Source organism: Polypterus senegalus, chromosome 9, assembly GCF_016835505.1.
Source record: "Polypterus senegalus isolate Bchr_013 chromosome 9, ASM1683550v1, whole genome shotgun sequence".
Classification (NCBI taxonomy): Eukaryota; Metazoa; Chordata; class Cladistia; order Polypteriformes; family Polypteridae; genus Polypterus; species Polypterus senegalus.
Window position 1 is genome coordinate 79,260,142 of NC_053162.1, and position 15,717 is coordinate 79,275,858.

The following is a 15,717-nucleotide window of genomic DNA, read 5'->3' on the forward strand; positions in this document are numbered from 1 at the left end:
TGCAGCTCCATGCACCCTCTCCTGCCCATTCACGCTGCCAGTTCTGCTCATTTTGTGTCAGTGTTAACACCATCTGCACTTATTTTCCTAAACTTTGTAAGCTGATCCAAGCCAGGATTTTTATCCAGAAGTCCTGTAGCAGCACTGCCAGATCATGTTATCAGGGGACAAATGCTTCTGAAGTTCTTACAGGAACATTCTCACCAGCCATGCTCTCTTTCCATGCTTTGCACCAGAATAAACTTTGCCATGCCTTTGCTAAAGAAGAAGAAGGTTGCAGATAAGATGAAACCACATGTATTAACAGTGTGATTGTTGCTTGTGGCTGAACAAAGAGAAACTCTAAGTTCACTGCAAATTCAATTTTGTACTGACCGTTCATGATGAGACACAAATGCAAGTGATGCTGAATGCTAAAAGGAGGCAGCTACTTTAGTGTTAGGCACTTGCGTAATAATTAGCAAATAATCATTTCACATAACCAGTTTGTGATTTCTGGACTGACATCAGCAAACAAAAATCAAAAATGTAGAAACTAGGTTTGCTTAATTGACAGAGAAGAAATTTGTTTGGGATGAAAATCAGCAGCCATAGGTTGCCCCAGGGCTAAACATGACAACCTCTGTCTTAGAGAACATGATTCACTCTTTAATTGAAGGAATGATGCCTTTGAGAATTTTAAAGACTGGGATAAGTGACGTTAATGACAGGTTCTTAATATCATCTACTGCAGACCATGTTGTCAAGCCTTGTGATTAGCCATTGACTGTACACTAAAATTGTTCAACTGTCAATTGAGGGTTGTTAAGCTGATTTAACACATGTCCTGACACTTGTTTGCTGTTAAGTCAATCCCTTGCCAAGTTTCTTGACACATACTTTATTTTATCTCCTTTCATTTTTCACTCTTGAGCCTTATCTCTCAATTGTGTTTTGCAGGCTGTGTGTGATGTCTATTTGAGTTTTTAGGCTAATTTTCAAATATATGTTTTCTACTTTTTGACTTTTTTTTCGATCAAACCACATTAATTTTTCTTCTAGTCATTCAAATCATACAATCGAATTTAAATAGCACAACTAAAGACTTTTGTCATTCCTCCCGTAAATTGTAATGAATAGAAGATAACAGTAACCAATGAGTTATAAAGATGTGGCAGGTAGTGGGCATGTAACCTACTCACAATGGCAGGACGGATCACCGGCAAAAGCTTGATAAACATATGAGCCCCGACAAAACCGCGACGGACAAATGAGCGCCGACAAACCCGCTAACTGGTTTTCGACAAATGCGCGCCGACAAAATCGCCACAACAAAATCGCGAGAGAGGCCAATAGAGTGGGACGCGTATGTGCTAAAATTTTTATTATTATGCTGTATTAAGGATTTGTTCAGTTCTGTGTATTGTATTGTATTGACCCCCTTCTTTTAACACCCACTGCACGCCCAACCTACCTGGAAAGGGGTATCTCTTTGAACTGCCTTTCCCAAGGTTTCTTCCATTTTTCTCTACAAGGTTTTTTGGGAGTTTTTCCTTGTCTTCTCAGAGAGTCAAGGCTGGGGGGCTGTCAAGAGGCAGGGCCTGTTAAAGCCCATTGCAGCACTTCCTGTGTGATTTTGGGCTATACAACAATAAACTGTATTGTATTGTATTGTATTGCTAGGTTATAACTGTTATAACTGCTGATGGCATGCCGCGAACAAAGAACTCAGTCGAGGGTTGGCATAATGCGTCGTATACAAAGCGGAATTACCAGCAGTCAGGCAGCCAGCAAGTCTAAATACGCTCAACTATCAAGACGTCTTGCTGCAATTCTTCCTACATATGCAGGTCGTGATCTTAAGGACTATCTGCGTGCCGTACTGATGGCATGCTGCGTCTCATAATATTGACTTCTAAAATAAACATTATTATATATGCTTTAAACTAATAATTCATATTTAATGAAACTTCCGAGATTTTTTCGGTGCGATTTTGACGCCGCATTTTAATCAGTGTTATTTTGTCGGCGCTCATATGCGCAAATGTCGGGTCACATGGCAGGACAAATTTAAGTTTGACTCAGTGTGGGACATCAGAGCTGCTACTGCTAAAGCCATTACAGAGGATCTGAGCATTAGGCTGTGATGAAGATAATATGGAATCCTGTCCATCAGTAATTGTTTAACATAACCAGTCTGCGATTTCTGGATTGACATAAGAAAACAATACAACAAAATGTAGAAACTAGCAAATATAATGGACAAAACATGAAATACAGGTAGGCATTAGGACTATTTCAAAGTAATATTTTATTATTTTGTTGAAAACTAATACACTCTAAGGTTGATATTAATTCATGTATTAAAGAAATCAATAAATTGCTTTTCCTTTTTGACTTATTGGTGTCCCAATAATTTCGTTTGCGCAAGATTTTGTTTTTGCAAGGAGATTCATGTTACATATCCCTGTTCAAGGTACTTCCTTACAATTATGAAAATCAATGTGTTTTTTGTCCTCCCTGGCCATCGGACCTTACTCTTATTCTATGTTAATTAGTGTTGTCTTATACAAATTCTTACTTTGTCTCTTATTTCTCTTTTCTTCATCATGTAAAGCACTTTGAGCTACACTATTTGTATGATAATGTGCTATATAAATAAATGTTGAAAAAGTGTGACAAACAACTGTACAAAAGAAAGGTATGAGAGGCCAAGCAGATCAGCCCCTTATCATCCTTTTGCTTAGCCCATCAAACTACTGCTGCTGCATTTGTATCCTCACCTTCAACTCTTGGCCTCTCTTGTCTTCCTATTGCAGTTGAGAAAGAGAAGGAAGCAAAACACACGGACTAGAGTTTGAACAAATCGGCACCCCTTTCTCTTTTTCTTCTTCATCACCCCCTCACTCACCGACTCATCAGCCAGGCCACAACAACGATGCCACCACTACCCACTCCTCTACTGTTTGTTCAGTGAGTGTCTTTTCTGTGCAGTTACTCTATTGTTGCTGTTATTTTTTTTTTAAGTTAAACAATAAATACTGTACTCTGCCCGTAGATAATGAGAATCATATGTTCGTTGTTTGCAGATATATATTGCATAATGCAGTAGCTGCAACCAAGCTTAATGGGAGCCTTTAAACAACTATATAATTGAGTTATTAATGAAGGGAAAATGGATGTTTTGATTTCTGGTATTAATTACTGAAGCGATTGATCACAGGAGAGCATACTTTTTTCCCCATTGAAATTAATAGTGATTACCATTTTGAATTACAGGAGTTCACTATGTAAGGGAGTTTTTCAGGAGTGCCTTATGCTGCTAAAGTGAATGGTAAGAGTGCACCTTTGTTTGAACTGTGCATCATTACTCTACACACCAGAGACCCCTTCTAGTACCCCAGGGAGCACAAGGAAAACTACAGAGAAAAAGTTTAAGAGGTCTAGCTATTCAGGGGTCTGCTTCTCTACTCAGGAAGGAGCCAGAAACGAAACAAAAAATAAAAAACCTAAGACACTTCTGAGAGGAGTTCAGGGAGGTCAGACCTTCTCAGATGGGGAAAGATGTGGCATCAAGGATCAGTTCTTCAGGACACACCCACACACAAGACTATAAAACATGATTTTGGGAGAGAAAGTTTGATTTGCTATTGACTCTACTCAGAATAGAGACTGTGACTATCAAACTGCTCTGAGAATTCCAGAAGGATAGCATAGAGCACATAGACTTTATAGCATGAAGGTGACAGGGATTTTATCTGAGAAACGTAACCTTTACAAGGACAGTGAAAATATGTACAATAAATAAATACCGTATATAAGTGCGGATAAGTTCTTCTGCAGATAAGTCTGCTATTTTACAATGCCGGTCGTATAAGTCGAATGCGGAAATTTCACACAGTTGGTCCAAGAGATTATGATATTCTAATGACCACCTGAGAGAGTACCATGGAGCACACTGCCTTTTTTAATATGTGTTGTGCCTACGTGACCACATGGTAATACCTGAACTACTCCAAACCAACGTTTGCACTGTTTGTATTTTTTGTATCTCACACTCTCATACACCTTTATCGTAAGAGCATCCCTTATCTACGATGGGGTGTTTGATCAGAAGAAAATATGAAGCTGGTTTTAAATTAAACATCGTTGAAGTGGTGAAAGTAATTGGTAACTGCGCTGCTGCAACAAAATTTGATGTGTCTGAGAAACTGATGCAAGATTGGAGGAGGCAAGAAGATGTAAAAAAAAAATTTAAGTGTCATATTTTTGAACAGGTGTACAAGTCGGGGTCTGATTTTATGATCGATTTTTTGAGTTTCAAGAACCATCTTATATGTGAGTTTATATGGTAATCTGTAACCAGCGTGTCTTATTTTTCTTGTTTTGTTGTACATTGGCTTGCTAAGCATTGCATAGCAGTCATGATGTACAGTACAGTATCACTGTATACCCTCTCACGTTATTATATTTAGTTTCAACCATGAGGACACTAGTGACAAACTTTGCATGAAGATGCTCATCTTATTCAAATAACCAGAAATTATGACTAGATGTGAAGGGTATATACTGTATACATTGCCTTCAGACCCTTATTTTAAAGCAACTTTTAAATTATTGATATAATTCAACTCTTTGTGATAAGAGTTCTGTGCTTTTTACACAGCCTTTTTACTTTTTATTTAATTTTTTATTTTATTACCATCAAGATAAACCATACAGTAATACAACTTTTAAGACGTGCGCTTTATTGAAGATATTGTTGTTTTTCAATGTACTGAAATGTAGCCACCATTTTAACATCCAGTCAATGTTGTTTTATATTTATTCAAATTTGTTGCCAATTCTGTTATGGTAATCAATATCAAAATAACTTAATTTCATGGTTGGGTGATCAAGTGAGATTAATTGCAATTATGGTTATTATCATATGTGGACTCCAGGGTTTACAATTTTTGGGAAATGTGGAATAAAAACGTTCTGTGGTGATCAGAAGATTCCCTATGAAAAACAAATATTTAATTTAGGTAGACCTTTCAGATATGCTTCTTGATAAACCCTGAGAAAGTTTTCATAATTTCAAATAAAAGAATATTCTATAAATTTAGCACATAAAGTCAAATATGTATGTCACAGAACTTAGCATTTATTTCGTTTTAGCATTTCCCATTCTGAGTCTGTCATTTAACCCATTTACATATGGATTAGGCTGGCCTGGTGCCATAAGACAGATTTTAGCACATTTTACAGCATGCGCAATCAGTCAGCCTTCCAATGTTTCACTATAGATTCATTTTTATACATTTTTTCAACAGTCTGAGCCTTAAAAGCAGGCAGATGAAGGGTAGAATTTAAGGGTAGATATGCATAACCTTAAACATACAGCACAAAATATCCAAATATTTGTTTTTCTTCTGAACATATCATGGTAAAACTTGCCCTGGTTTGACCAGCTATGCACATATTCACATATACTGGACCAACTTAGAAATAAACTGAGATGCTAAACCTTCAAAGTCACTATAGCAATATGGCAAATGATCATTACAGCGTCAATAATGCCAAGAATTGAGATAAATCATTCAAAATAGTGTTTGACGTAAACTTTCTTCCTTTGCTGTACAGTATTCATCTTTGTTTTGCTCAAACAGGCAACACAGATGACAGACTTTTGAGGACTCAAGCAGAAATGACTTCTTAATTCAGTGTTACTAACTTATTTGTTATAGTGCAGTGTATTTTCTGACACATTCTAACTGGTCATGGGAGACAAGCAATGAGTATTGTAGTGAAGCTGTCACTTAAACAGCTGTTTGTTGCCACATTTTGTGTACATGATGAGTAGAAGAAAGACCTTCTGCTAAGATGTTTCCACTGCAGTACATTTCTGTGTAGGTGTCTTTTAGAAGCGCCTTTTTCTTTTTACAGCACACCAGACAGAAGAGCTCCTACTCACTGTTATTGTCGATTTCCCTGCGTATTTTCCATATTTTAAGAACAACGGCTTTGTCATTTTCTTCTGGGCCACAATCTGTAAGAAGAAAATAAACATCAAAATCAGAAAGGTTTTTGCCAAGCTTCATTAATTTTCTGAAGATGATACTTTGACAGAAAGGCCATTGAGGGCAGCACAGGTACCTGTCTGCCAGAAATGTATTCCTTTATTTCTAAGGACTGTTAGGTCTGGGAGACAGACCACACCGGCTGCAGAGAAAAAAAAAACAGTGGCACAATATTTGACTACATAAAAAATAGCTTCTCTTGTATTTATTTAAACAAATTAATGACAACCTGGCACTTGGCAGAATAACAGTCCCTCATTTCAAATGTCAAGAAAAAAAATGAACACAATGCTAGTACAAAAATGAATTGACTGCTAATTTTGTGTTAAAGTCTCACAATATAAATCTCTACTTAAATGCTCTCAGCAATTTGCCCTCCTTTTTTAGGATTAACTGCATACTGTATGTTGATATGTTCATAGTAAAAGACCTGGCCGATTTCAGTGCCTGGAGGACGGCAATATTTTTTTCATTAACAGTTTATTCCAAACCTCTACTGTATTACAACATTATCCCCTACTCTCCCAATTGCCCAACTCCTATATACAATGGATTTTCAGAAAGTATTTAGACCCCTTCACTTTCTGAAAACTTTATTGTTCTGTAGATTTAATTTTAAATGGATACTTTTTGCCCATAAATCTAACCTCAATAACCCATAATGACAAAGTGAAAAAATGTTTTCAGAAGGACTTGCAAATTTATTAAAAATCAAAAACTGAAATCTCTCATTCATGTAAGTATTTAAACCCTTAATTAGTAGAAGTTCCTTTGGAAGCAATTACAGCTTTTAGACTTCTTAGGTAAGTCTCTACAAGCTTTGCATGTCTGGATTTGGGCAGTTTAGCCCATTCTTCCTGGCAGATCCTCTCAGGTTCTGTTAAATTGGATGGAATGTGTCTATAAACTGCCACCACCAGGTCTCTCCACAGATGTTCTGTGGGGTTTAAGTTTGGACTTTGGCTGGGCCATTCAAGGACAGTTAGAGACTTAAATTGAAGCCACCACTCCAGCATTACATTGGATGTATGTTTTATAACATTGTTGTGCTGAAAGCTGAACTGTCATCCCAATCTGAGGTACTCTGGAGCCAGGTTTCTCCAAGGAACTCTCTGTATCTGGCTGCATTCTTCCTTTACTTAATTGTCACCAATCCCTTTGTCCTTGCTTCTGAGAAGTATGCTCCTGTCACCACCATGCTTCACCACAGGGATGGTATCAGGCAGGTGATGTTTTGTCGAAAGAGTTAGACCTTTGTCTCATCAGACCAGAGAATCTTTTTCCTCATGATCTCAGGGTCCTTTAAACTGTCATATGCCTTTTACTCAAGAGTGGCTTCTGTCTAGCCACTCTTCTATAAACTCCTGATTAATGCTGAGAGTGCTGCTGAGATGGTTGTTCTTCTGATAGGTTCTTCTACCTTAGCAGATGATGTATGAAGATCTGTTAGAGTGACCTTGGTCTTGGTCACCTTCCTGATCATGGTTCTTCTTGCCTGGTAACTCAGTTTGGCTGAACAATCAAGGCTTAAGAAATGGTTTTATACCCATGCCTTGATCTATGCCTTACCACAATTTTATCACAGAGATCATGAGAATTCCATGGATTCCATGGCTTGGTTTTAGTCCTGAAATGCAGTGTGAATTGTAGGACCTTTTATACACAGGTGTGGGCCTTTCTAAATTATGTCGAGTCCATTCAGTTTGCCACAAGTGGCTTGCATTCAAGATCTAGAAACATCTCATGCATAGTTAAAACAAAAAGGACGCAAGTAGCCACAATCTGGAGTGCCAAAGCAAAGGTTCTTAATACATATATGAATGCAAAATTTAAGTTTTTCATTTTTATTATTTGCAAACCTTTCTGAAAGCAGGTTTTCACTTGGCCATTATGGGTGATTGAGTTTAGACTGATGGGCAAAAATTTCTAATTTATCCTTTAAAAATTAAAAATACAGCACAATAATGTGTACAGAAGGGTCTGAGTACTCTCTACTGTATCAATTAAGGGTTCAGCCACCATTTCTTACTTTTACAGATGCTAAAGAAAACTTTTATAGTTTCACATAGAGATTCTGATTTCTTCATTTGTGGACTTCCCAAATGTCCAGATCTCAGCAGCATCTCTCCTTGCCTCTGAACCATTTTGCCATTACTCCAGTAACTCATAGATTCGTTTAGAGAAGAATGAGTTACAAGCTCTGCTGATAACACCCTTTGTGTTATTTTTCTAGTGAAACCTACCTCAACTTTATGGATCCCTCAGGATTCTTTGATTTTTAGATTTTGGTCTGTTGTCTGTCCTATGGATTAACCTCTGATCCTTGAGAAATGGTGAATTTTCAAGTGCTGCCACTTGCTTGTTCAGTGATTGATGTAAAGGTATTATATTTATATTTTTAACAAATGGCTTAGAATTCATGCTTGTTGATAATTTCTATCCATCTCTAAACATGCTTAGTCCAATTCAGCGTCAAATAGGCCTAACCAGTCAACACTGAGTACAGAGTATAAACATGACATGATCAGCACACAACTCCATGTCAGGGCTCACTGCTACGCACGCTGAACTAGTTTAGAGTCACCAATTAAACTTACATCCAGGTAATTAGTGACATTCAGTGTAGATAAAAGCTACTCGATTCTGATTTTTAATTCAAAGCCATAATTTATTGGTTGATTGCTGGAATTAATTTTGAAAGTGATCCAAATACAAAATGAGTATGCTCAGATGTCTGCCTTGAATTTTCATTGCATGTCAAAATTGATTTAAATAAAGTTGTCAGATTATGTGGCTTAATAGTCCACCATGAATACCACCAGCATGCTGGCTGGCATGCTGCTTAATATTATTTTCAGTTCAGGATATTCACAAATTTGTCAGCTTATGACAGCAAGTAAGAGAAATAGAAAATGAAAGACTGTAGCTTATGCTTGGAGTACAATTATCACTGCCACACCTGTAAGTTGAAATACGTGCACATGAGAGAGGGGAAAAGGCTGGTAGGGAGGAGATATGGAGGGTTTGATGGAATGCAGTGGTTTGACAATTTCAGAATGTTGAATGGAGCTTTTGATTACTTATTTCAAAATATGTCCACAAGAATTTCTCTGAAAAATATGCATACAGTTATCCATTGACTTGCTACCTATTGAGTAATGTCCAATTGTAATTACATCTGAGGTGTATAGCGGGTATCTGTCTTATATCTGCCCTAACATCTGGTCGGACATCTTCCCGTACCATGTTCTTTCTGAACAAAACCAACTGCTGTGTGCTCTAAAAAAATCGGTTGTGATGCCAGCTGTTTAAAGGTACTGTATGTATCTAAAGTATAATAAAGCATGTGTACTTCACAGCTATGAAAAAGAGATACAGTATGTTTCACATATTTGTATAAACTTTATTATTATAGAATATCTAATGTGTACTTTCTCTGCTTACTAAGAAAAAAGAACACAACTATATAACATTTTGCTACTTCAGTCACCAGCTCCTTGCATCCAGTCTTATGCATTCACATCTCATGTGTGTGTTTCGAATTTCAGAGCTTCCATATGTTTGTGAATTTAAATACATGATCATCACCCCAAAATGTCACCAAGACATGTAATTGATTTAGAAACAAAGTTTAAAATAATCAAACAATATGAAAATGGCAAAGCAGTGAATGTTACTGCATGCCTCTTTGGCTGGTCCCACTGTACAATAATGGCAAGAATCTGCACCAATGAATTCCTGTGTTCTTTACAATGGCGAGACCTGAGCACGGGGGCGAGGCTACCTGGAGAAGCCAGGATAAAGCAGCCCCTCGATCAGTGTTGGGAGGGGCACAGACACAGCAATCAGAGCTGCCTCCTAGCTGCTACAGTCCATTGCTCGTGATGCGCAATGAGTCTAGAACAAGGGAGGGCAAAGTCAGTCCTGGAGGGCCGCAGGTTTTTGTTCCAACCCAGTTGCCTAATTAGAAAACAATTGTTGTCAATAATTTAATTTCATGGCTTGTTACTGCTTTAACTCTGCAATGTCAAGTCATTCTCGTATCCTAGATTTTTTTTTCCTTTCTAAGGATATTGTGAATTTCCCCTTGGGATTATTAAAGTATCTATCTATCACTCAAATGATTTGAAGTCTAAAACAGATGAGTAATTCTCAGTCATTCATTTTCCTTCCAAGTATTTCATTAAACCAAAAAGGTGTAAATGGTAACAAGCTAAATGGAGAAATGCTGGTTTCTTTTGTCATTTACATCTTATTGCTAATAAGGAGCAATTAAAAACCAAGACTACAGCGGTTTAAGAGTAAAATAAGCAATAAGGGTTTAAAATCTTAACGAACAAGACAACTAAAATGAAGCATTACTTGAGCAATAAGTGCTTCATATTAAGCAACTGCGTTGGAACACACGCCTGCAGCCACTGCGGCCCTCCTGGAACGACTTTGCCCACCTCTGATCTAGAAGGTCATTTTATTACAATATTAACCAAGTAGTGAAATTAACCTATAGCTGATATGGAGATGTTGATACCTATGTGTGTTGAGGACCAGAACCACAAGCATATCAACAATAAAGCCATGATGAACACGGCAAAGGCACTAAGTTTGTTTAAAATGCTTACAGAAAAGACAGGACCTAAGTATATCTGATGTCTCCCCTTTAATTACTGAGACACATCTGTAACTGACTTGCATCCCCAGTACTGGAATGTAACCGAGATGTAAGTTGACAGATACCGCAAGAGATGCCATTTCTATTTGAAAAACATAGGAATTGGGCTGCCTTGGCAGACAACAGTTTCCCAAATGCTTATTAATCTGACTACCTTGCTTTCTTTCCTTTGACATGTTGAACTGGTACTGTAATCTTGATTTTTAATACAGAGATTTGATTACAGCTGCATAAACAGTGACATAAAATTAGTTAGGGAGTGAACATTTCCATACAATTGCAACTCAAGCACTCAAACACAGGACACCTTTAAGTTGCATATAGTCTGTATTGGATACAGTTCCATACATGAAATTGATTTTAATGTGATTTGAAAAGTTTTGATTAATAGTGATTTTTGCTGTTTATACATTTGTAAAAATCGCATCTGGGTCAGATATGAATGAAAAAAATCAAAACTGATCTGCTGAATATAGTCTAAATAATATGGAAGGAAAACCAGAGTACTTAAAAGAACATGCAAGTTGACATGGATAGAACATCCAAGATCCACAGACAGTGATAGCACTTGGAGCTGTGAGGCAGCAGAACAAATTGCTGTGGCACACTTGACAAAATTCTCAAGTCTCAGGATGTACAGCTTAATCAAGAAATGTAAAGCACGTGAGGCTATAATGAACAAACCTAGGACTAGATTATTCAATAAAGTTAGCAAAGATGGATGAACCATAACTGAGAACACAGCAACATGATGAGGTGTCATTAATTTTACACACCCTCTTTAAGGCGCATTTGACTCAAGTGCTTATAACAGGATCTTGTTTTTGCTGCTTATGTTGCGGTTCACAAAATAATTCCCCACACTGTGGGAGCAATGTGATTAATCAGAACTTTGCAATTATTTTTTAATTACCTACTCTTATGACAACAACCTTCATCTGCAACATAATCGGCTTGCTAGGAGAACAGATGGTGACGTCACAGTCTGTGCTTCCCTTAACAAGTGTGGGTGGATGGAAGAGAAGGCTCTCGTTATTAAAACCATACAGCATTGTGGGAAACACGAGTTATACCTTAGAGTAGCGACTGCATTGTTAAGTAATTTATTAGATTGTTATTTGTGGCTAATTACCTTGTAAAGCATCCTCAGACACACTTTGGTGTTAGTACTTCATGTTTTATTAAGTGCTTCCATAATGCACAATAAAGCCTATCATAACAGTCTAATTAAGAATTCTATATTTTAAAGTATTACTGAAATGCGAATGTGCCTCATATGACAAAGTGGTTAACTAAAAAGATACACGCTTTTGGAACTTCATCATTATGCCAGTAATATTGCTGTTCCTTTGTAATGCAGTGAAAATTAAACCTATTATTTTCTATACAAAATAATTTCCTGTGCTTCTCTTCTGCATGTCAACAAACTGCATTATTCCTGCACATCCCTGATATCACATTCACTCTCTTTTCATATAAATATAAAATGAACTCAATGCCTCAAAATCATGTTTCCCAAACTCTTAAAGAGATGAAACAGAAATAAACAACTCATGTTACACAACATTGTCCTCAGATTAGATATAGGATAAATTACCAGGAGAGAGCAGAGCTTTCTTTCGCACTTTCAGATATCTACTTGATGTTATTTTGGACAATCTACGTGAACAGAATAGACAAGCTTATTGGGTTGAATAGCCTGCTCTCGTCATAGTGTAATGTTCTGCTAATGAGGAAATTTGTAGATAGACTAATCACTCATTTACATTACATTCTAAAAACCATTAATCTGATTAATGGCTATGGGACACAAGGCAGAAAGCAAATCTAGATGGTGCAGAAGTCCATTGCAGATCCCAATATATGCATCCAAACACATACAAAATATAAACAGCAATTAACTTAAATTTCATGTCTTTGTGGACATATAACTGAAAAGCTGCAATCTTCTTCTTCTTTCAGCTGCTCCCATTAGGGGTTGCCATAGCGGATCATCTTCTTCCATATCTTTCTGTCCTCTGCATTTGTTCTGTTACACCCATCACCTGCATGTCCTCTCTCACCACATCCATAAACCTTCTCTTTGGTCTTCCTCCTTTTCTCTTGCCTGGCAGCTTTATCCTTAGCATCCTTCTCCCAATATACCCAGCATCTCTCCTCTGCACATGTCCATACCAATACAATCTCACCTCTCTGACTTTGTCTCCCAACTGTCCAACTTGAGCTGACCCTCTAATGTACTTATTTCTAATCTTGTCCTTCCTTGTCACACCCAATGCAAATCTTAGCATCTTTAACTGTGCTACCTCCAGCTTTCTGGTCAGTGCCACCATCTCCAACCCATATAACATAGCTGGTCTCACTACTGTCCTGTAGACCTTCCCTTTCACTCTTGCTGATACTGTACCTGTCTGTCACAAATTACTCCTGAAACTCTTCTCCACCCATTTCACCCTGCCTGCACTCTCTCTTTCACATCTCTTCCACAATCCCCATTACTCTGTACTGTTGATCCCAAGTATTTAAACTCATCCACCTTCGCCAACTCTGCTCCCTGCATCCTCACCATTCCACTGACCTCCCTCTCATCTACACACATGTACTCTGTCTGGTTCCTACTGACCTTCATTCCTCTCCTCTCTAGAGCATATCTCCACCTCTCCAGGGCCTCCTCAACCTGCTCCCTACCATCGCTACAGAACAAAATGTCATCAGCAAACATCATAGTTCACAGGGACTCCTGTCTAATCTCATCTGTCAACCTGTCCATCACCATTGCAAATAAGAAAGGGCTCAGAGCTGATCCCTGATGTAATCCCAACTCCACATTGAATGCATCCATCACTCCTACCGCAGACCTCACCACTGTCACACTTCCCTCATACATATCCTGTACAACTCTTACATACTTCTCTGCCACTCCCGACTTCCTCATACAATACCATGCACAGTGTAAAACGTCTACACAGGAACAAGCAGAGATGTGTAGACTGATGGGTTTGGAACTAAAAACACAAGATTAGGATCAATGAGTGTTTAGTTGACTGTGTACCTTGCCACCCACTAATGAAAGAGTTAATTACTTATTAATGGTTTCTATGCAACGTAAGTGGTGGGATTAAGCAAAAACAAAAACATGTGCAGTACACTGGAGCATTTGTTATATTTGTGAGTTCCTCACACCAAATTTTAAAATACACTAATTCTACTTTGAATGAACCATTTCACTCAATCATCTGTTAAAGCCAGTTGCTACATATCACAACAAAGGTACATGTGAAAGAATTCACTTTAGACAACAAATACAGTACTGTAAGAAAGGAACCTATGAAAAAATTCTGTAAAGATTGAATGCTTTCAACAATAATGTCATAAATAGTGTTTTTACTAAAGAATACATTGTGATGTGTAGTAAAGAGAAAGAAGCAGAAATAAAACCAATGTTTGGTGCGATGACCCCTTGCCATAAAAATAGCAGCAGTGCCTTTGAATGCACATGTATAGAGTTTCTGAAAGTACTATCATGGATAGTTGTTCCACATCTCCAATATCTATATATTGTGGACTGTGCCCGGCAGTTTATCCCGGCCAAGTCCCCCAAGCCGCCAGATGGAGCCCTCCCTGCAGTATGGAGGTGCCCCTAAGACCAGCAGGAAGTCATGGACTATGTAGTTTTTATCCTCAGCCCTGCTGGATACCACAGGGGCCGCAAGAGGGAGCTGCAGGGAGGACCAAAGACTTATTTGTACACTATGACCCGGAAGTTCATCATAGGAAGAACGACGGACTTCCGGGATGAAGAAAAGTACTTTTACCTGACCCGGAAGTGATACAAGATCACATGGACTGGGGACTGGGAACACTTCCGGGTCAGGGAATATAAAAGGACTGATCTCCCAGACGGCGAGCTGAGCTGGGTGGTAGGAGGGCAACACGTCTGGGAGTTGAGGATTGTTGATTGTTGATTATTGATTTATTATTGTGGTTTATGAATAGTGTGGAGTGGAGGGTGCTTAGTGCACATTGTTATAATAAAAAGAATAATTGTAGCACTTTTACCAGGTGTTTGGCGTGGTACCTGAGGGTTTAAGGGAACACTAGCGCCCCCTAATGCGACAATATATAATTCACTAAGGCAAGACGACCATGGAAAGCACGCCGAAAGGGGCGTGGATTCACTAAGCCGCCGGCAAGTGAGACACCTATGGCGCACGCAGGAAGGAGCCACGCCCACCAACTCCAAGACCATTGGATACGATGACAACTCGCAGAGCCACACCCACCAACTCAGACGTGATGACACACAAAAAATGGCATCATTTATATTCGTCTGTCGTAGAGGCAACATGCAGCTCCGACCCACGCTGACTGTTCATAGAGGCATGTTTCTCGCGGAGGTGAATCGCCATATGCAGCATGTAAAACGGTTTGCGAGGGGTATCCCATGGGATCCTTAAAACATTCCTTTACAACTGAGGATAGAACACAATGAAGTAAACAGTCTTTAAAAAACGAGTTTTCGGTTATGACGCGCGACCGCGTGACCATAGCAAACTATTTTACATGCTACATACAGCAATTCGCATCCGTGACAAACATGCATCTTCTTAGATGCTCCTGCACTTTGTACACACCCCCCTCCCATCTCTCTACTACCGTGGTCGGATGTCTTGGTGGATTATATATAGAAAGGCAGCCAAAACCGCACAGAGCAATGAAAAGTCTACGCGAGTCAATAGTGCATCTGAACTGTAGAAAAACGACAACGACTCGAGTGACGAGTTGAAGGTGGCCACATCAGCAGGCAGTGCATACTGAACGAGAAATCAGCAGACTAGCATGACGGAGGGAGCGGAGTGAATGTCCTTCTCCTCTCCTCCCGTTCCACCCTCCGCGTCACACGGATGATTGTGTGTTGGTTCGTTCCGTGCATTGGTTAAAACCCAATGAAGGAAGCAGTCTTTAAAAACCAATAAGCCCTGTGCCTCTGTTTCATTGCCGTCTCAC

At 38.7% G+C, this 15,717-nt stretch overlaps 1 protein-coding gene and 1 long non-coding RNA gene across 2 annotated transcripts in view; one reads left to right on the plus strand and one right to left on the minus strand.

Annotated features, from left to right (window-relative positions):
- The window catches only part of cpne7 (copine VII), a 263,075-nt gene that overhangs the window by 141,490 nt on the left and 105,868 nt on the right, over window positions 1-15,717 (minus strand). Inside the window, exon 4 of the mRNA XM_039763335.1 lies at window positions 5,936-6,010. Within this exon, the coding sequence (XP_039619269.1) occupies window positions 5,936-6,010 (75 nt within the window). The remainder of the gene's footprint in view (window positions 1-5,935; window positions 6,011-15,717) is intronic.
- Window positions 1-15,717, plus strand: part of LOC120535459 — a 43,107-nt gene that overhangs the window by 16,945 nt on the left and 10,445 nt on the right. Inside the window, exon 3 of the long non-coding RNA XR_005634901.1 lies at window positions 2,799-2,952. This is a non-coding gene — a long non-coding RNA (uncharacterized LOC120535459). The remainder of the gene's footprint in view (window positions 1-2,798; window positions 2,953-15,717) is intronic.